This window comes from Arvicanthis niloticus, chromosome 21 (genome assembly GCF_011762505.2).
Source record: "Arvicanthis niloticus isolate mArvNil1 chromosome 21, mArvNil1.pat.X, whole genome shotgun sequence".
Taxonomy (NCBI): domain Eukaryota; kingdom Metazoa; phylum Chordata; class Mammalia; order Rodentia; family Muridae; genus Arvicanthis; species Arvicanthis niloticus.
Window position 1 is genome coordinate 26124325 of NC_047678.1, and position 21154 is coordinate 26145478.

General features: G+C 44.8%; 1 protein-coding gene across 1 annotated transcript in view; it reads right to left on the bottom strand.

Annotated features, from left to right (window-relative positions):
- The window catches only part of Col6a5 (collagen type VI alpha 5 chain), a 100140-nt gene that overhangs the window by 65214 nt on the left and 13772 nt on the right, over positions 1-21154 (bottom strand). The window contains exons 3-10 of the mRNA XM_034484273.2: positions 20099-20776; positions 16460-17092; positions 12414-12974; positions 9184-9738; positions 5987-6562; positions 3237-3812; positions 1007-1347; positions 830-911 (exon numbers count right to left, since the gene is read on the bottom strand). Of these exons, the coding sequence (XP_034340164.1) occupies positions 830-911; positions 1007-1347; positions 3237-3812; positions 5987-6562; positions 9184-9738; positions 12414-12974; positions 16460-17092; positions 20099-20776 (4002 nt within the window). The remainder of the gene's footprint in view (positions 1-829; positions 912-1006; positions 1348-3236; positions 3813-5986; positions 6563-9183; positions 9739-12413; positions 12975-16459; positions 17093-20098; positions 20777-21154) is intronic.

A 21154-nucleotide genomic window follows, 5' to 3' on the forward strand; every position in this document is an offset into this window, starting at 1 on the left:
AGGGAGAGAAAGAGAGAGAGTGAGAGACAGACAGACAGACAGACAGACAGACAGAGGAAATCAGCAAAGAGAAAGCCATGAGCAGTGTTTTATCTCAGCCATGGCTGCATCATGAGAGACGCTAAAGTATTAACTGTGCCAGAGTTGACCCACTCGAAGCAAGAGCACCAAACTTCTGTATGCCTACCTCATTGAAAGCCACAGTCATAGAAATGGAACTTGGTCTAACCCCACCTGTAATGGCTACTCTTCATTGTCAACTGATTGACTTAATAAGCACTAAGGGCGTTAACGAGGCATAGCCTTGGGTATATCCGTGAGAATGTTTCTAGATGAGCAGAAGACCTGCCATCCATATAGGCAGTTCCTCTGGAGTCCTGGAAAAAAGAGAAAGCCAGCGCACCTCCAGAAATCCTCTTTCTTTGCTTCCTGTTCCACTGAGATATGAGCAAGTAGCTGCCACCACTGAGCCATCTGCCACCATGAAGCTGCCTCCTCTTCTACCATGATGGACTTTACCCCCCCCCCCCAAACATGAGCCAAGATAAACATCTCCTTCCTTAACTACTTCCTATCACCAAACTACCCTCAGCCTAAGCAGCTGGGGTTCATCAAGGGCACGGATCTGAGGAAGGTTACAACTGTAAATGGGTGGCTGTAAACATTGCATCACTAAGGGAAGAAAAATGGGGACCAATCAAAGGACATCACACACATCAGCAGCAGTATCTTCTGCAAATGGCTACACAGATCCCAAGATCTAGAACACATAGGGCAGAGACCTGGTCACATATCCCAAGCTCCACTGTGTGCATTTTCAACCCATTACCTGCTTCTCTGAGCCTGTCTGACTGCTGTTCCAGCAAGGTGATGCTTTCACCCTGGAGACCGTCTGAAAAGATGAGCAGAACCTACAGAAAAAGAGAAATTGGGATGGTATAAGCCAGAGGTATGACTGGGAACAGAGGAACAGACTTGGGCGAAGGATGGAAGGTAGGCTGTATACCTGGCCCCTGGATGCAGATCTCTCCTCAAACATGTCCCAAAGTGACTGCAAGAACTGTGCATTCAGGTGAGTTGGCCCACGGACGGTGACTTGCAACAAGCTGTCAAACACTGCTTTCTGATAGATTTGGAACTTGGCTGGAAACTCTTGGTCACTGTTCACCTTAAAGGCCAGGCTTACCTGCGCCTCTGCACCTGCACCACAGCTCACCCCTCTGATAGAGGTGATGTCTTCCAAGATGCCTGGGAGGTACGATTCTAAGCGGGGATGGCCCTGGAACAAAGGCTGGCCCTGACGGTGACTGGAAATGTCAAACCCGACCACTACATCCACAAAGCAATCTGGAGACCAAAGAAATGAGGTTAGATTAATTAGCAAGCAGGAACAAGGACTGCGGAGGAGGTTGGGGGACAGGAGAGATGATTTTGTCATGCTCCAGGGGGTGTGCAGTACCCAGTGGATGCTCAAGAAAATGAAGATACTAGCTCATCTATCAACATAAAATACAAATGCTTCCTCTGGTCCCTTTCATATGTAACAAGTTTCAATGCAAATTGTAGTTTTATGTATGTGGATGAATGTCCCTGCTTTTAATGATGACATACTCTGATTCACATGAGTATAATATATTAAATATTTTGAGCTGTCCTGGAGCTTATTCAGTTTCTAGTAGTCATAAATATAAAGTTTTGCAAAGGCCAGGTGGGTAATATAGGTAAGTCAAATGGCCAGGGAGTGAAGACCATCATCTGGAGAGCAGATGGAGCCACGTGCCTGTCTGCTGCCAGCTCCAAGTGACAGTGGCCAAGTGGTAAATGAGGCCCGACGTCATTAGATCCATTTTTAAAGTAAAGCCTGAAAGCTATACATTTAATGCAAAGTTTGTAAGCACAGTCAACTAACTGAATCGTTACCCCAGCTAGACAGAATGAGCGATTTGTACTTTGGGTCCTCTCTGATCCTTGCCAGTTGCTCCATCTCAAACTAGGGGATGTTGTGGCCTACTGCAGAGTAAGAACTCTCACTTTCTAATTCCAGCCCCAGGGCTCTTCCTTCATCTTTCCCTCCACACAAGTACCCAAGGAGCACACGAAAAACACAGAACACTTGGAGAGCTTGACACACGCTATAAAGGAGGCAGTCGCTAGCAGCATCATGGCTCCAGAGACAGCAGTAGGGGATATTACTGCCTGTGCATAAATTCCACATAGCGAGAAACACCTGCTGCTGTGATGTCTTTCCAACTCCCAGCCCCAAATGCACAGAACCTGAGTACCCTTTAGCTGCTGCCAGCTGCCACTGAGGAGTGACATCCCAGTGGGGTGGAACACTGTTCTACAGTTTGCTGACCTCACACCCTGCCAAGCTGATTCCACTACAAAATCCAAGAAGCCTTTGCAACTATTTATATTTGTGGATTAAGGAATCTGTAAAGACAACTAAAACTTTTACTATGTTACAATCATGAAGATGTTATCTTTAAAAAAGAAACAAAGCAGGGATAGACAGATGACCCAGTAATTAAGATCACTTGTTGCTCTCCCAGAGGACCCAGAATCGGTCTCCAGCACCCACAGGCTGACTCACAACCACTTGGAACTCCAGTTCCAAGGGATCTGACACCCTCTTCTGACCTTTGTGGGCCACTGCAGCCACACAGTAGCTGCATGCAGACAAAGGTCAGAGGATCAGATGTCCTTTTCTAGACCCTAAAGGTCTCTGCATGCATGTGGTCCACAGGCATGCAGGCAAAAGATCCACATACAAAAGCAAAGCCATAAAAAATAAAATTTTTACAAATCCACTGTATTATACATATAAATATATACACATATACTGAGTCCTTTACTAGTTGAAAAATGTTGAATCAGTCAAAGTTTCAATAGTGAATATTCATTTTCCTTACATCCTACCAGACGAAGGACATGGTTCAGAGGATTTGTACAGGACACAGAGCTCTGCTTATGAAAGGAGCACAAACTCTGGCTATAGTGAAAGGACAGGGATGTCTACAGGACACAGCCAACCCTATTCCCTTGTGCTCTGTACCCAGTCCTGCCACTGAGGAAGGCTGACTAATCACAAGCTTCCAGGGAGAAGCAGCAATCAGTGTCTCTTCTCACCATACACTGTTCTAAATGGATTCTACAGGGGCTAGCCCATAATACAACCTTGGGGAACAAAGGTCCCGGAAGTCTCTAATAAAACCAAACAACAGCGAGACACTCACTGGCTTTCCCGCAGCTCTGGCAAATTTCACGGACCATTCTCTTCTTCACATCCACATTCTTTAGTTTATTAAAGTCTTGGAAAGTAATTATTTTTTCTGAACTGCCTGTGATGGGCAGAAGCTGTTCCTCATAAATATCTCCTATGCCCAAAGCCAGGATACAGATGCCAAGGTCTTTTAGGACCTTTACCGCACTTGCCACATTATAGCGTGGATAACTAGATGTTATAACAACCAAAGTCTGAGGTACACCAGCGTTTCTTCTCCCGCCAACGGATGGATCAAACATGTCACTCACATGCTTGAGAGCAAAGTCAATTCGTGGAAACCCCTTGCTCTGGGACGCACTGTGGACCTGCGATTTCCACTGAGTCTTGTTCAAAGAGCTTTCCAACTCAATAATCTCCTGATACCGGCTCCCGTATTGAGCCATCCCGATTTTCATTCTTTGAGACTCAATGTCAAAATTATCAATTAAGTCTGACAAGAAAGTTGTCATGGTAACAAACTCTGAATCAGACACCATGTCAGAGCCATCACAAAGGAAAATCACATCAGCTTCCGGAAGGTTGCAAGCTGGAACAGAAAGGAGAAGCATAAGTTATTTCCTCATGCATCATTCTAAATTGTTCCGTTACTGGGCTACTCAAATTGCTTTGCTAACTACTTAAATTGTTTTGCATTAGCAGCAAATTGAGATAAATTAACAGACTCAATGATTGAGCCGAAAAGAGAAGGAAAAATATCAGGAAAGGGGAGGGTAATGGACGTTTTTCAAAGTGTAATTATATTTGCATGAGTTATTGGGAAAGACACTGCAGGCTATTCAGAAAGGAAGTAGGTAATTTGAACAGATTGAATACTCCCATGAAGAGATATTTTGCAAGCCTGGAAGTCTTTGCAATGTCTGCAGATTGGAACAGGCTAGGTAGAAATACCACAGTGTATTGTTGAAACTTCTGTTGATGCTGATGCTGCCAGTTTGCATGTGTAATAGTGTCATTCCCAAAACTCTTTGGGCATGCAGTAACAAAATAAATAGTCCCAAACAGCTTATGACACATTATTCTAATTGTGTACATATAGACAGGGAAATTCAGAGTTTGATAAATTCATAAAAGCACATAAAATAGATTCTTTTCTACTGCAGTTTTTATGTCTCAGTATTAGACACATATGAGACAAGTGTGTATTGTTCGTAAACAGTACACAGGACCATCTCCCTGAAGCTCAATGTGAAATGTTCTAAAACCAAGGGATAACTTTCTCCCACTTCCAGCCAGACTCCCTGACTCTGAGCAGCAGAAGGGCAATCACAAATGGTAACCATTGGTTGCCCTGTGTCGCACAAATCCCTGTAAAGTAGAGGGGCAGACACAGAGCCAAGCTGCCCAGACAAGCCTTCAAGAAAGAGTAAGCGTCCTGCAGTTAGTGGAGGCGCCAGCTGTCAGCTCCTTCAGGTCTGATTTCCATATAGAGATGTCTTACAAATGACATGTCTTTCCCAGGGCAGTCCGCACTCCCTTCTCACCCTGTCCTTGCCTGACACCAGGTAGCCCTCCTAGGAAGTGTGCTTGCTTCAGTGCTACTAAGTTTACAGTTTCATTGGACATGCACCACTGGCTGACCTCTGCCTACCCTGCCTTCCTTTTTATTTCACAAGTGTGATTCTCTCAAAACATGTGTACCCCAAATTCCATCTCAGCATCCATATCTGAAAGGTAACATGGGAGATAAGAATAATGTAGCATGCACATTCCTAGGACAAGACCAGTCTTAGTGATGTACTAGATTTGGCAAAGACCCAGTAATGAACAAGAGGCTGAGCAACCCACAGTCTTTTGATGGGGACAGATGAGATAAGCTCATCACGACAAGCTACGCACTAAGTGCTAACACCAAGAGAAAGACAAGTGCAGGAGCCTGGGAGCATGGAGCAAACAAAGCTTAAACTTGTTAAGCAGATTGGCTGTAGGCAAGTGATAAGCTGGATGTTCCCAGGGGGTAGAATGAAGTATACAAAGAGGCGGAGAAATTTTAAAATAACAAGGAAGACATGAAAAGGGTAGGGGCAACAGATGAGATGGGAGAGGGGTCTAACCGTTGGAGGGAGTTAGAAAGCTTCCAAAACATTGAAGACAGTGGTGTGACATTGTCCAGTATGTATAAGATACATCATAGATTCTTGAGAATGACCTGCATGGCAACAGGACAGATAAGGGATGGGTGATACACACACCTGGCATGGGCACACACACACACACACACACACACAGATAGGTACACATGCATACATCACACACCCAAAAGCTCAGATGCCATCATGGAACAGGGGGTGGAAAGATGGTAGGAGCCAGAGGTTGAAGAGGACCAGATAACACAATGTCTTCAGGACTTGAGAGAGTAGCTGTGACTGAATCTTGCATGAGATCAGTCAGTCAACAGTCTATCATGGAAGTCGTGGGGATCACGAGTCTCCACCCCTAACTGAGGAGTTGTTTGCAGTGGGTAGCTTCTGGGGGAGGTAGACTCTCTTTTCTTTAAGGGTGTAGCTCCAACAGCTAACCCCACATCTGCAAGTATTTGGGCTACCCAAACTGGAAAAGAAGGCATGAAGCTGGGGGAGTGGAGATGTATGGAGAGGTGGGTCTGGGAGGTATTAGGGGAAGGGGTGGGTGTGAATATAATCAATGCATATCACAATCAAGTCTCAAAGAACAAAATATTAAGCAACAGTTATAGTAGCTTACTCTCTTGTGAATTATTGCACAGAGTCTCTTGCAGAGGCAGGTAAATATCTCTCAGTTTGTCAAAATTGTCTACATGGATAGTATTTTCCTTCTTCCCTGCCATGGTCTCCAGTTCATCTTGGTTAGCATTTCCTACACCTACTGCAAAGATGGTGATGCCTTTGTCTCTGAGTTCCCGTGCTGTGTCATTGAGCTTATCTCGATCGTGGGACTCGCCATCCGTGATGACAATCATCAGTTGTCTCACGTTTTGCTTCAGGCGGCTGCCGTGCTCTTCTGTGAACAGGATGTTGGAGTGCTGAAGTGCCTTGGCAGTGTAGGTCTCCCCTGCAGTGTCCCTAGGCCTCCTCAGATGCTCAGTGATGGCCGATCCAGTGGAGTAAGTGTTAAGATAGAAAAGAATCTCAGGATTGTTGGAGTACGTGAGAGCTCCAAACTGAACTCGGTCCCTGCCAACGTCTGCCTTCTTCACCAAGTGGATGGTGAGGTTAATCATGCTTTCTTGCTCTTGGGAGCCTATGCTGCCTGAGTGGTCCAGGACAAACACAATGTCTAAGAGTTCAATCCTCTTGCAATCTGAAAAAAATAAATAAACAACAGGCATTCACAAACTACACCACGGCACCTACGTACACTGAGAGAACGTGGTCAATGTTTGCCATGAACATTCTAGGTACGTGGCGCCCCTACCCCGTCACCCATGTCTTGCCTCTCATATGTGCACAGCTGTGTGCATGTGGAGGCCAAAATTCAACCTCAGGTTTCATTCCTCAGAACGTTATCTACCTTGGTTCTGAAGCAATGCCCCTCACTGGCCTGGAACTCACCAAGTAGGCTAGGCTGGCTGTCCAGCAAGCCCCAAGGCTCTGCCTGTCTCTACCTCCTCAACAATGGGGTTACAGGCACATGTTTTTAAAAATCTAGCTTTTTCAAATGGAAGCTGGGGAACAAGCTCTGATCTTCGTATTTTTGTGGCTAGCACTCTGTCAACTGAGCACTCTCCCCAGTCCCTGTCTCGCTTAGTTCTTCAAGGTGGTTGCTGTCATTTTTACAGAGAAAGAAATCAAAGCTCAGCCAAGGGCAAATTGCAGAGCAGGATTTTAGGGGCATACTGTACCCTTAGCTATGGGGCTTCACGGCTGGGTGGCCCTTGTACCACACCTTTTCTGTTCTGCTGAGTCTCTGATCCAGTGGTGCCTTTACTAATTAGCTTTCAGCATAAAAACAATGGCAGAAGCCAATTCAAAAACAATAATAATGGGAGACACGCTAGGGTTTGCAAAAACAGCCTGCTGTCTTGGAGAGTTCGGGAGCTCATTGTGTAGGCTGGGGATTATGTTTCACTCTCTCTGGCTCCAGCTGTCTTCTGTGCCCCCAGTACACAATGCCCCCTCCCCCCAGATGGATCATGGGACTCTCCACTCAATGTGTGCTCTATCCTGGCCTCTAGAATTCAAACTTAGGAATGGATGGATATACGTATGGGAGAATGAAAGTGCCCATCTCTGCTTCCCTGGTCCCACTCTCTCTTCCATTTTCAAAGCCAGCAGACCACTCTGGTCGTCTTCAAAGTCTAGACTCTCACGGTAACGTTTTTTTCCTTTCCCTGATATCCTAGGTCTCGGCACAACAAAGTTCCCTTTATCCTTCAGTTCCCACCAGCCTGTTTTACCTCCAGTCTTTATTTCAGCCAGTGAGGCTATCAGTTATTCAAGTCCCAGACACTATGGATGAGCTCAAGCTAGCCCTGTGAAAGCCTGTGGCAATGGCTTCACTGAGATGCAGTGACTGAGCATGACTTGAAAACCATTTATGGATCGGTAACAATATGAGGCAGTTTCATCTTATGCTCCAGACAGGGCTCTTCCAACGTTAGTATTTATCAAAACAAAGAGCCTAAAGTTGAAGGACTGGTCCCTTAGTATACCTCTCAATGCTATCAAGGGCCTGAGAATCACTGCTACATGTAGAAAAAGAAGACTCCAGTCAGGTTGTTACTGGAAAAGTCCTGAGATAACACCTAAAGCTCAGTTTGCAACAAGGTGTTTCATTTAACATTCTAAAAATTCTAAGCACCCAATCTTGAAGGATGAAACCCAGTGAGTGTTTCTGTGTTGCCAGGAGAACACACAACAGACTTCTGATGTTTTCATTTGTTCCTTAGCTATCTCCAAAACAGATGACAGCACGTGCCAGGTTTCAAAATGTGAGTCTTCAGACCTTGTGCAGGTCAATAGCAAGCGCTAGTTCAAGAGAGGTTAAATCTGATAGCATCTGGGCTGGGATGCAGTTCAGGGATGGAGCTTCTGCCTAGCATCTGTGAGGCAGGAGGCTCAATTCCCAGTGCTGGAAAAAAAAAAGATTTTGGCTCAAACTGAAGATTGCTCAATACTTTTTAAAAAGCATTTTGATTTATGAGAGAAATGTGGTAACCTTAAGCAATCAGGGAGAGAGGCACACACTACAATTTCACAAGTGATAGTACATGAACAGACAAATGCCTAGCTGCCAGAAGTTAAGAATTCCTATCAATAAAAATGCACACCTCGCATTTAAAACATGAGGGATGTTCTTGGTAGATCAGGGCTGTTTAGGTTACCATTAAATATAGCTAAAAGGAAGATGCACTTATGTTTCTAATTACTTCCTGCCCTGGATGATTTTATAGATACATGAAAGCATTATAATTGACAAAAAGTAGATGTAAAAATATCTATGGAAACAAAAGAATTCATGGGAGGAGGAGCCCAGAAAGGAAGAGGAGAGAGGGTATGTGGGTATGGGAAAATGTGCTAAATTATATATATATAATGTAATATATATATATATATATATATATATATTTAAAACCAAGGGAAGCTGGAAAGGTGGCTCAGCAATTAAGAACATTGACTGTTCTTCCAGGAGACTCAGGTTCAGTTTTCAGCACCCACATGGCAGCTCACACCCATCTGTAGTGCCAGTTCCAGGGGCTCTGAAACCCTCTTCTGGCCTCTGTGGGCACTGAGTGCATGTGGTACACAGGCATACATGCAGACTAAACAGCCATACACATACAAATATGGATGTGACCCAAAACTTAAGACACTGAAGTCCAGGAAGTGGCTGAGACCAGAGTGCAGCCCTCTTAGTACGAGTTAAGTCAACAGCTCACATCCTGGAAGCTTAAAGGGAAAGGGGGATGGGAGAACACGTACCGTGCAGCGCACACACGCGAAAGATGAGTTTACTCTCTATGGCCTTCAGATGATCAAAGTTCTCAACATGGAAAACCAGGCTGCCATCCCCACTGATCTCCTCCAGCTGAGCCCTGTTAGCACCATACACACCCACGGAGAAGATGGTCACACTTTTGCTCCTAAGAGCCATGGCTGGACCCCCCACTTCATCCTGGGCTTTTCCATCTGTGAGGAGGATGAGAAACTTTCTGACCTGGGGACGGCCCCCCTTGGAAAGCTCAAAGTATTCATTCACGAAGGTTAGTGCACTTCCGGTCAAAGTGTTTCTGTTGATGGGAGACATCCCATCTATGGCCGCATAAATTTCCTCATGTGTGGAGTATTTATTAAGCTGGAATTCTTCTTTGTTATAATCACTGAACTGAACAACGCCAACTTGGGATCTGTCGGCGCCAATCTGAATCTTTCCCACCAGATTTTTCATGAACGTTTTCATTGTCTCAAAATTTGTCGGCCCTATGCTCCCAGAACTGTCCACCAAAAACATGATGTCTGCCTTCATGTCTTCACATCCTGTATGGGAAAAAAATCAGAAACCAGTATGATTCTTATATATGAGGAAGGAGTAAGCAATAACGAATGCACTTATGAGAAAAGTATAGAATCGATCCAGGGCATGTCTGTTATGTTTGACATTTTTACTTGAAATTTTGGTAGAAGCCTGACAAAAACCCTGCATCAGAAATTCACCGAGGACAACCCAAGAAATTTTATAAAGAAAATGCCACTACCAAATGCCAATCCTTCATCCATACAACCACCCATTCATTCATCATTCATGCATCATTCATGCATCATTCATTCACATTCATTCAGCATTCATTCAGCATCCATTCAACATCCATTCAACATTCATTCACTCATCCTTCATTCACTCATCATTCTTTATTCATTCATCATTCATTCATCATTCATTCAGCATTCATTCATTCAGCATTCATTCATTCAGCATTCATTCATTCAGCATTCATTCATTCAGCATTCATTCGGCATTCATTCATTCAGCATTTATTCATTACTCATTCATTCATAACTCTTAAGTACATAGAAAGACCAAGCTTCAAGGTAAATAAATGTTAAAAATGTAATGGCAAAAAAATTAAAAGTTAAAAATTAAAAAATAAAAAATAAAATAAAAGATGTAATGGTGATTTTAAAAGTTAAACAGAGCCAAAGTAACCAATGTCAACATTGCTAGGACTAATGTCTCATTTAAACATAGTCATGAAACTGATGTAAAATAGTCATGAAAAATGTAAAATCTAAGTAATCTTAAAGCAGCATTATTTTCTGGAATAATTTTAAATTATTTGATAAATAAGTCAACTCTAGAAATTGTAGTGAAGAAGTTTTTTTTAGGATATTAGTGCTAATATATAGTACACACATATATTTGTTCACCAAGGACCATACACACACACACAGAGCCCTTATATGAATTGGGTATGCATACATACTTAGACACACACACATGTATACACATACATACATACATACATACATACATATATATGTATATATGCATGTACAAATTCTATAAACTTTTGAAAATGAGTGTTATTGGGACTGGAGAGATAAGACAGTTCAGCAGTTTAGAACACTTGTTGACTTTGCAAAGGACCCAGCTTTAATTCCCAGCACCCACACAGTAGCTAATAATCATCCATAACTGCAGTCCCAGTGGCTCTGATGCTCTCTTCTGATCTCTGCAAGTACAGCATCTACATGGTACACACATATATATGCAAACCAAACTCTCATACATGTAAAATAAAACTTTTTAAAATCTTTACAATTAAAAAAATATTAATATGGCTTTAACAAAGCCCCAAGGTAAAGTAAACTGTTAGCGACGCATCTGTGTGTGACACATATAAAGGATTAGACATTTTTATATGCATTTAACACCCATGGAAGCTACCTCCTTCTTTCTACATGTGATAGAGTCTGCTTCTAGAATGCTAATTAATATGTTTCCCCATTTTTACCTGCTAATCAAGTTTCATCCAGACAGATGTTTTCTCGGCAGAAGAATGCTTGTCCCAGCCTTCCTTGCAACAAGACATAACCTCCCTCTCCCCTTGTCTAAGTTTTAACCATTAGCTGAGCTCAGTGGCCCAGCCTCCTCTGGGTGCTACCATCAAAGCATCTGAGTACCACATGTTCCCTTCAGGTCTGGCTTTCCACGTTTGGAGGTGAGGAGTATAGCTTCAGCTTGAACCTAAGGTGGAAGCCCCTACCTGTCCAGCAGACCTGAACTGCCCAGCCTATTGCAGAAGAGAAAAACGAGCAATAACATTCTGCAACCTTGAGCTTGAAGTGTTGCTGTCAGAGTACTCTGGTCCAGCACACAGATATACTGTCTCGGTCCATCGGCATCTGCTCTGGGGTGGACTGTTCTCTGGTCCCTCCTGCCTAGGCTTCTTGACATTCTAAGCTCCACTCACTAGTTAGGACTCACTTCCTTGTCCATGACTGGATACCTGAACTACAAACACTGTGCCTCTCATCAGCCTAGAACCTTCTCCTCTAAAGAAGAATCTACGGTGCCCTCTTTATCGTGCTTCCTGAAGCTCTTCTCCTTTTCCTGGAGTCAACCCAGGAAACGCTGGGGACCATTCCTTCTCATCTTCTCGCTCTTAGACCCCAACTGTATATGGCAACTATATTAAAGTCAGAGTGGGGGAAGGAGGAAGATGAATCCCATGACATGGTGTTCTGTCTACAGTACTACACATTTACTTCTTTGCCTTTCTTTCCAGTGGCTCAGAAAAAAAAAAAAAAAAAAAAAAAAAAAAAACACCCATATTTTGCATCTTTGTCCTCTCCAGTGAAAACCTCAGCCACCTATGTATAATACCCAACTTTGGTTCTGCTGTTGTTATGCGTGCTTGCTTGCCTGTTTGCTTGCCTGCCTGCCTGCCTGCCTGCCTGCCTGCCTGCCTGCCTGCCTGCCTGCCTGCCTGCCTGCCTGCCTGCCTGCCTGTTTGCTTGCCTGCCTGCCTGCCTGCCTGCCTGCCTGCCTGCCTGCCTGCCTGCCTGCCTGCCTGCCTGCCTGCCTGCCTGCTTGTTTGCTTGCCTGCCTGCCTGCTTGCTTGCTTGCCTGTTTGCTTGCCTGCCTGCCTGCCTGCCTGCCTGCCTGCCTGCCTGCCTGCCTGCCTGCCTGCCTGCCTGCTTGGTTTTCTTACCTTTCTCAGAACAGATGCGGTGAACAATTTCATTTTTTATGTTCTTCAGAGAATCGAAGTTTGGCCCGAAATTAACCCTTTCATCTTTCCCAGCAATCTGCTGCAGCTGTGTTTTGTTCGCTTGGCCAATCCCAATGGCGTGAATGGTGATGTGCTCGGCCCTCAGTCTGTTGGCAGGTTCTAGAACGCTGTCATTTGACTTCCCATCAGTCAGTACAATGAGGTAACAGGGGACTCCATCAGCCCTCTCTGATTTCCCCTTCTTTATGATTGGCAGTATGAAATCCAGGGCTTTCCCAGTGAACGTAAGACCTTGAAGTTGCTTGATGTTAAAAACAGCCTTCTTCAAATCAATGCCATCCGTGTAGCGAGAGACTGGAAATTCCACTTCATTCTTATGTGAATACTGCACAACTCCAACCCGGACTTTGTTGGGGCCGATAGGAAACATGTCTATCACAGATGACATAAATATCTGGATTTGCTCAAACTCCTTCTTACGAATGCTAGATGACCCATCAATGAGGAAATAGATGTCGGCCTCCTTTGTATCCACACAGCCTATAAAGGAAACAAACGTGTGTGAGTATGGGCAGTGAGTGCCCTATCAATCCTGGAGCTTCTCCAGGGAACTTTGTGAGGAAACATGAGGCTGTACAGGATCTAAAGAAAAGGACCTCCAAACCAGGCAGTGGTGGCACACGCCTTTAATCCCAGCACTTGGGAGGCAGAGGCAGGCGGAGCTCTGATTTGGAGGCCAGCCTGGTTTACAGAGTGAGTTCTAGGACAGCAAGGGCTACACAGAGAAACCCTGGCTCAAAAAAAAAAAAAAAAAAAAAAAAAAAACAAATGAACAAAAACAAAACAACAACAACAAAACCGGGCCTCTGTGTTGGTATGGAGCCTGGATCTTTCTGTTCATTTTAACCTTTGAAATGTATCACCATCTTGGGAAGACACTGAAACACAGCAAGGCATAGTGATTTATCTAAGATCACAGAGCCAGTGAATGAAGAGCACATTTTCAAACTGAGAGTCCCCATGCCATTATCTCCTCATGCAAATGAGCCCATCTTCTGAACACAGGGCAATGGGACATTTTAGAATTCTTGTTGTTGGCAGCTTTGGGGCAATTAACGATTCCTGACTGCTGTAGGCTTTGAGCAACCATTCCTTAGAAAACAAATCATACTTAAAAGAAGTCCAACCCAGAGAATTACAACTGTGAAATCAATACACAAATCTTTGGGGCCGAGATCACAATCCTCTGCAAGGCATAGGCTGATCTGGGCTTGCAAACCTTGAGGGCGAGCAGAGCAAACTGATGCATAATTAATAAAAAGCTGAGGGCTCACCAGAGGGAAGGCAGCCGTGGCCAGCGATGCTACAGAGCATGCGGAGCCCAGCAGAGCCTACGGCTTCCCTGCACCTCTGCCCTCTCACACAGACACCAGACAGCACTAGTCATCAGTCACTGATGCGCTTACCACACCAACTTAGAGCCCAGCTAGGAAAGCCCTTGCTGCCCAAGTCTGAGCACTTACATTAAGGGGTGAGGGGGTCCACACATTTCTGTAATCCCAGTGCTGGGGAAGAAGAGTCAGGAAGATCTCTGGGGTTTGTTGACCAGCCCGTCTAGCTGAACCTGGGGGCTCCAGGTACAGTGAAAAATCCAACCTCAAAAAGTAAGGTGGAAACCAACTGAAGAAGACACAGACAGTGACCTCTGGTCTCTATGTGCAGGCACACATAAATATGTACACACACAGCAGCACAGGTACATATAAAAAACCCATCCATTATATTAAGGATATTTTAAAGTTATTTAAAAATTAGAGTCAGCAAAATTGTTCAGTGAATAAAGCGATGGCCATGCAAGCCCGACACCCTAAATCCAATCCTCGGAATCCATGGTGGAAAGCAAGAAGTGGCTCAAACACTCCTCTCAACTCCATGCACATGCCAGGCCACACACATGCCTGTACCTCAAACAGCTCCTACCCACACAATAAATACATCCTTAATTAAATAAAATCAAAAGTCATCTCACTTACAACTTATTAACTGGTGGTAACTAGCCCTTGAACAGCAGCTATAGAACAAGTTCACCATTTGACTAGGCAAGAGGTAAAATCTGTCCCTTGACATAAGGCCTCACAGCTGAAGCTATATTTCTTAAATGGTACAAAATGTATTTTGAATTACAAATTCAAAGGTTTCATTGGTCTATTTTCTTCTATTAAGTCAAAATTGGTGGATACAAGGCTTAGACCCAGTCTTTCTTTAATTTTTTTTTTTAACTGATCTGAAATGGTTAGCCTGCGAGTTAAGGGCCTATAACAAATTCATGGCTCTGAGTTGATTGTAGGGTGTTTTCTATATTTTAATTAGAAATAGCTGAGAGGAGTTAACAGACAACAGTCCAGATTACTTTACATAGATAGGTGGTTTTCAAAAATGTCAGAAGTCCACAGATTTGACATTTACAAACATTTCTGTGTTAATGTTAATTTTAATTAGAGACCTGTCTGCTCCTGACAGCTTTCCTGTCTTGGATTCTAAGAAGAAATGGAGCATCTTTGGAGTTACTCCAGTTGTGGTGAGATAGCCATTAGGCAAGAATTGCCTCTTTTCATCTACAGACAATATACTGTCCAGAAAAGGACACACTTGCAGAATAGTCGACTGATTATATCTGCCAAGACAGAGTGATCAGTTCTTAAAAATTCTGCATTACTAGGTCTGTCAGATGATCCTGGGCCAGAAGACTGAAGACCAGATGCTCCAACGTTTTGAAGTAAGGGACTGTCCAGGTAATCAGCGGTCTCTATAAATTGGCTAAATGTTAGAAGTCACACTTTGTGCTTCCTGTAATTTCAGTTAATTCAGTTATTCTGGATTTCTTATGGGGTTGAAGACTTATAGTCTCATAGCCATCCCAGGCTATTTACTGTGGGAGAGCACATTTGAGAGGTTGGTTTTCAGATGACATTCATTCTGAAGCCAGGACATAAGCCTGGTTCACAACTAAGTCTTTTAGTTAGGAGAGATGACAGAGGTTCTGTTTAGTTGGAAAAATGATGGACTGGGTATTAGGTCTATCTTGTATCTTACTGATACAAATTGGTATAGTGCTCTAATTGTATTTTGAGAGAACTTTTTTTATTTTAACAGGAAGGGTGATATGTAGCAAGAAATTTTCCCCACAAGTTGGGAGGAGCTGAGGTGGGAGGAGCTAAGGTGGGAGGAGTAAGGAGAGGAAGAGGAGAAGGAATAGAGGGAGCTAGGGAAAGAGATGGAAGAGAATGGAGAACCACGAATGTACCAGGAGCAGTCCTGGGTAATAACTTATATCTAGGTTAGTTAATTGGTTAACATCTCTAATTATGTGAGCATCTTGTTAATTGAGCATTAAAACATATAAAGCCTTTGATTAATCTTTAAGCATTAGAGTCTCATTCCTACCAGGCCCTCTGGGCTAAGCCCAGCCTTGTGGAGATAGCATGGAAGATTGGCAGAGCCATCTCCCACACTGGCATCTTGTGAATGGCAGGGCCGGTGGTCTCTGGCCACCTGAGTCGGCGGTCTGAGCCACAGCAGCAGCAGCAGCGAGAACATGCAGCTGCTTGTGACCTCGGGACTAGCCTAGTTGTGAACATGGGGGCCCCATATCACAAGACAGATCAGGTGAGGCCATTTTTTAAATATTTCCCGCAGCACAATGCTATCTGAAGGTGGAACTATAGATTATTTTTCTTCTCCGTATCCATCTATACTATAAAAAATGTTTTATGTGTAGTGTGTATGGCTTTATCACATCTTACTGAGGCACAATTGGTGCATTATAAAATCGATCCATTGTAAGTACGTTGTTCGATGGATGTTGGCATATTTATAGCTATGTAACCATTACCCAAATTCAGTTTATTTTTAATATTCTCACAATCCTTAAAAGTCCCCTGAGTTTTGCTCAATGCCCATTCCTGCCCCAATCCCAGGCAACCATCCCCATTAGCCATGTAATAACAAGAGTCTTCTAGACGTACCAGTTTTATCCAGCTCCATTTGTTCTGCATGGGTAGAAACCTGGGTCCAGATTTCATTGTGGATCTTCTTCAGGAAGTTCCCACTGTAGGATTCCAAGTGTCCGTAGGAGCTGTGTGTGGAAAGGCTCTGCCTGGATGGGTACGACACTATGTCTTCTAACTGCGTGGTGTTGGCCCCTTCGATGCTCAGTGCAAACATAGTTACACCCTCCAAGCGCAGGTCCAGTGCAGCCTCCCGCACCGCATCATCCGATGCTCTGTGGGTGACCAGTACAGCAATCTGGGGGACCCCCTGTGCCTTTCTGCTGCCACTGGACTCTGTGAAGCCTTCTTTCCTCATCTGCTCAATGGCAGCCCCAACATTAGATGCCCCAGTCCGGAGGGAGAGCTTCTGGATTTGCTGCTGGAATTCAGACTGGTTGGTGCTTGACCTCAGGGAAGAAATGGTCTGAGCCCTGTCGCTGTAGGTCATCAGCCCAAGCCGCATGCAGTTGTCCCTCACATCCACAGAGCTGGTGACGTTCTCCAGGAAGTTCTGCAGGTCCCTCAGATTTTGTGTGGTCCCCACTGACTCGTCCACCAAAAATATAAGGTCAGCAAGAGAGTCTTTCTGGCAGGATGTGGGAAAGGGAACTGTGGAGACAGAAAAGTTGTGAGGTGAGGAGAGACCGATGGCCTGGGATGAGAGGACTTCCAGGATGGTTGAGACGCTAATGCGAATGGATGGGGTTACCACAGACCCAGCCCGAATTGCTTCCTCTTAATAAACAAAACAGCAAAGTTCTAATTAAGACTGGCAAGGCCATTGAATTCAGAGGTTTCATGTGCACCTTTCTATGTTTAGCAAGCTTCCTGCCACATGCTTACAGCCAGCACTGTCACAGTCATCTTTGCAATCACCCTTGTCATTACCAGTGTGACCACAGTCACCAGTACAGTCATCACCACTACCAGTGCATGGAACTCAGCCTCATTACAAGTATCACCAGTATGACTGCCTCCACCACGGTCCCCACACCCACCTTTCACCAGCAATGTGACCATCATGGCTGCCACTTTCCCTCACTTGACAAGGAAGGGAACAGAAGAAAACTACCCAATGCAGGAGAGCTGGCAGGTATACAACTCAGCTGCCACCCAGTCCAGATCCGGGGCTTTGAGTTAACCCACCCTAACACCTATCTCATCTAGGAACTGCTGGAACACGTGACGGGACTGGTCCTGCAGATCCAAAGCTGCAGCTTCTAGGATGAGATATGTTCTATGCTTTCTTTTGTTTAATTTTTTTGTTGTTTTTGTTTTTGTTTTCTTTGGGGGAAAGTTGCAAGGGAGAGAGGAGGATGTGAAGAGATGGGAAGATGTGTAGGACTGGGTGCATGATGCGAGGCTCACAGAGAATCAATAAAAAGTTAAGAAGGAGGAGGAGGAAAAGAAGAAAAGGAAGAAGAGGAAAACAATGAGGAAAAAGAGGAAGAAGAAGAGAAGGAGGAAGAAGATGAGAAGGAAGAAGATGAGGAGGAAGAAGAGGAACAAAGAGGAGGAAGAGGAGAAGAAAATGAAAACCACCCACAGTCCCAAGCACCTGGGCCGTAATTTAAAATCACTGATAACAACACAGCCTTGCCTTAGCTTCCAGAAGGCAAGTACCCATCCATGCAGTAACCTGTCTCATACTGCAAGGAGTAAGACAAATGTGATCAATACATGAGGTCTTCTAAGAAAGAGACAGAGCTCCACTTTCCCAGAGAGACCAGACTAAGAGATACCCAAAGAGTCAGAGAGCAGTCAGGAAAGTCTGCCAAGCTGAGGGTTCTCCTGCTGTACTCCAGAGGCTTGGCTGGGCTTCCCACCAGAGCAGCAGTCTTACTGCAAACTGGGCCTGGCCTGTTTGCTTCATCACCAGGACGGTGTGGGCAACCTCCTATTTTGTTTTCCCTGTTTTTTACTGATGCTTCCTAGGCCCATGTCCCCAGTGACTACTGGACTCAAGGGTATTCTGCTTTGAAGTCATCATAGAAAACCCATTTAAGACACAACTACAGCATCCTTCAGTAAGAAGATGTGAGTGAATGAAGCATTAACATTCCTCCTTGGGGCCAAGGGAGTCAAGAATCAAAGTCAATGAAGAGAAGGCCCTGTGTGTTTCTACATGAAATGCCAGGGTTTCCTGGGAGCTGAAGGGAGGGTGGTTCAGGCACCTGCTGGACGGAAGCTGGAAGGTAACAGAGATGGCTTCTGGAATGGAATCAGAACTTACCTAAGCACATGCTGCAGTGGCTGGGGTCATAAGCCCTAAAAGGACACACTTTGATAGCTGGGGGTCAATGCTGATCCTGAGTTGCTCTGAATACACAGACATCAGCATGGATGATGGGGTCCCCAGAGATGTGCTTGGGGATCCTCAGAAAAGAAAATGTCACATAGGCAAGGTAACAGCTGAGGTCTTGAATTATGAACGTGAGGGAGATACTGAGCCAATTCAATTTGAGATGCTTCCAATTGCTCTCATTTTTATCCATAAGCCTTTGAGAAATATTACCTGTATTTCTTCAGTTTAAAGATAAACTCTGCTGGGGGAGAAACTGTTCCTTAATAGCAGTGCTTCCGAGTCTCCCTAAAAAACGCTAGTAACACATCACAAAAAAAAAAAAAAATACATCCTAATGTTAAATATATGGAAATGTGAAATATCTAGTTATAAATGTAAAAGCTATCACTGTAGAATGACTGGCTACATAGCTGGAGCGGTAACAAGTGCCTTCTTTCTGGAACAGGTACTGGTTGGTACTCATTAGACACAAGCTTAGAAGAAATGGTGCAGGAGGGGCCACACCTCTAGGCATACGCAAGCCCACGACTGCAGCCCAGCACACTGCTGAGCAGACAAGTCACCTCTATACTGCCTGTGTGACACAAAGTATGAGCATGCGCAGACAAGCCTCTCATCCCACAGTCCTTGTTCCTAACCAAGAGCTGCAGTACGCTCGCTGACTGGCACTCTTTGAATCACCAGGAATATGAAGAAAAAGGAACCATCTAGATGGGTTTCTGAAATCTGACAGCTAGCATTCACTTACTCATATCAAGAAACCGGACACCAGCTCACTGTCTAGGCTCAAAGAAGACAGAGAAAAACACAAGCTGCCAATTCTGCCCTTACAGCACTGCCCACTCATGATACAGGACAGGCGCCAAGAAAGATGGAAAATCATGACAGAGGTTGCTGTCATAAGATGTGCCCAAGGAATGCTGGGACCCAAAATGAAGGCATCCCAAGAGAGGAAGAATGTGGGGTTGAGACTTAAATGATGGCTCTCTTCTGCCAAAAGAAGGCAAAGGAAGCCAACAGGGTTGATGACGGAGAAGTGGCACAGGCAGAGGCAAAGAAAAGGCTGGTGTGTGGAAACCCCCAACAGCTCAATACGGCTAACACACTGAGACAACACAGATGAGAGCTGCCATGGGTAAGCGTGGGTAGATACGGAGCCCATGGGTAAGCGTGGATAGATACGGAGCCCATGGGTAAGCGTGGATAGATACGGAGCCCATGGGTAAGCGTGGATAGATACGGAGCCCATGGGTAAGCGTGGATAGATACGGAGCCCATGGGGATTGGGTGCCTTTTGTAGGCCTTCCTACCTGTCTGATCAACACTGTTTGCAGCTGTGGTTAGAGCTTCAGGTGTGATTATAGCTGCCGGTGTGGTTGGGGCTACCTCTGTGATTGGGACCACAGTTGTTCCTTCCCTGTACTGAGTCACATCCTTGATGATCTGTGTCATGTCTGGGGCAAACATGCTGAGGTCTCTGGCAGTCCTGAGGTTGAAATGGAACTGAGAGGTGGCCATGGCCTTCAGGTTTTCCTCAGAAGCCTTCTGCACCCCCACGGAGATGATTCTCACCCCATCTTCCCTCAGGGCCTTCGAAGCCTCTTCCACATCATCCTCAGACTCTGCTGAAGCCAGCACCACCAGGACTGGGGGGAACTGTTTCTTGTCTCTTCCATTTGTGGGGGCAGAGAAATAGGTCCTGTGTGCCTCCTGCAGGGCATTCCCTATCTTCAGGGACCCACCGATGAACTGGAAGTTCTTCTTCAGGTGGTTCAGCATGGGGTTCCTGTTCCTGAAGGTGCCCAGCTGGAACTCATTGTGGAGAGCATCACTGTACTGGGCCAGGGCCACGCGGTACTTGTTGGCCTCTATGGGGAGGCTGCTGATCATCTTGTTGAGAAAAGTTCTCACAAATGGGAAGGACTTGACTCCCAGGTCATCGGAGCTGTCCACCAGAAATACCACATCTGCATACTTGGGGCCTGGTCCTGCACAATAAAAAGACAAGCACACACACAATCTTATTTCCACCATTGCAGTTTAATTATAATTCCAAGGACTGTTTTTCCTGGAAGTTGAACAGCAGAAACCACTTCTTCTGCCTGACATGTCAAGGGGACATTAGTAAAGTTAGCCGACAGATAAGAGTGTGTGCGTGTGTGTGTGTGTGTGTGTGTGTGTGTGTGTGTGTGTGTGGTGTGTGTAAAAGAGATAGATGGACAGATTGGACCTTTACTTTGCACCTAACAAAATCAACTCTATGCTATGATAGCCTCATAACAATCATTGACAGATCAACTGACTACTTTTATGTCAACATCACCCAAGCCAGAGTGAACTGAGAATAAGGAGTCTCAACTGAGAAA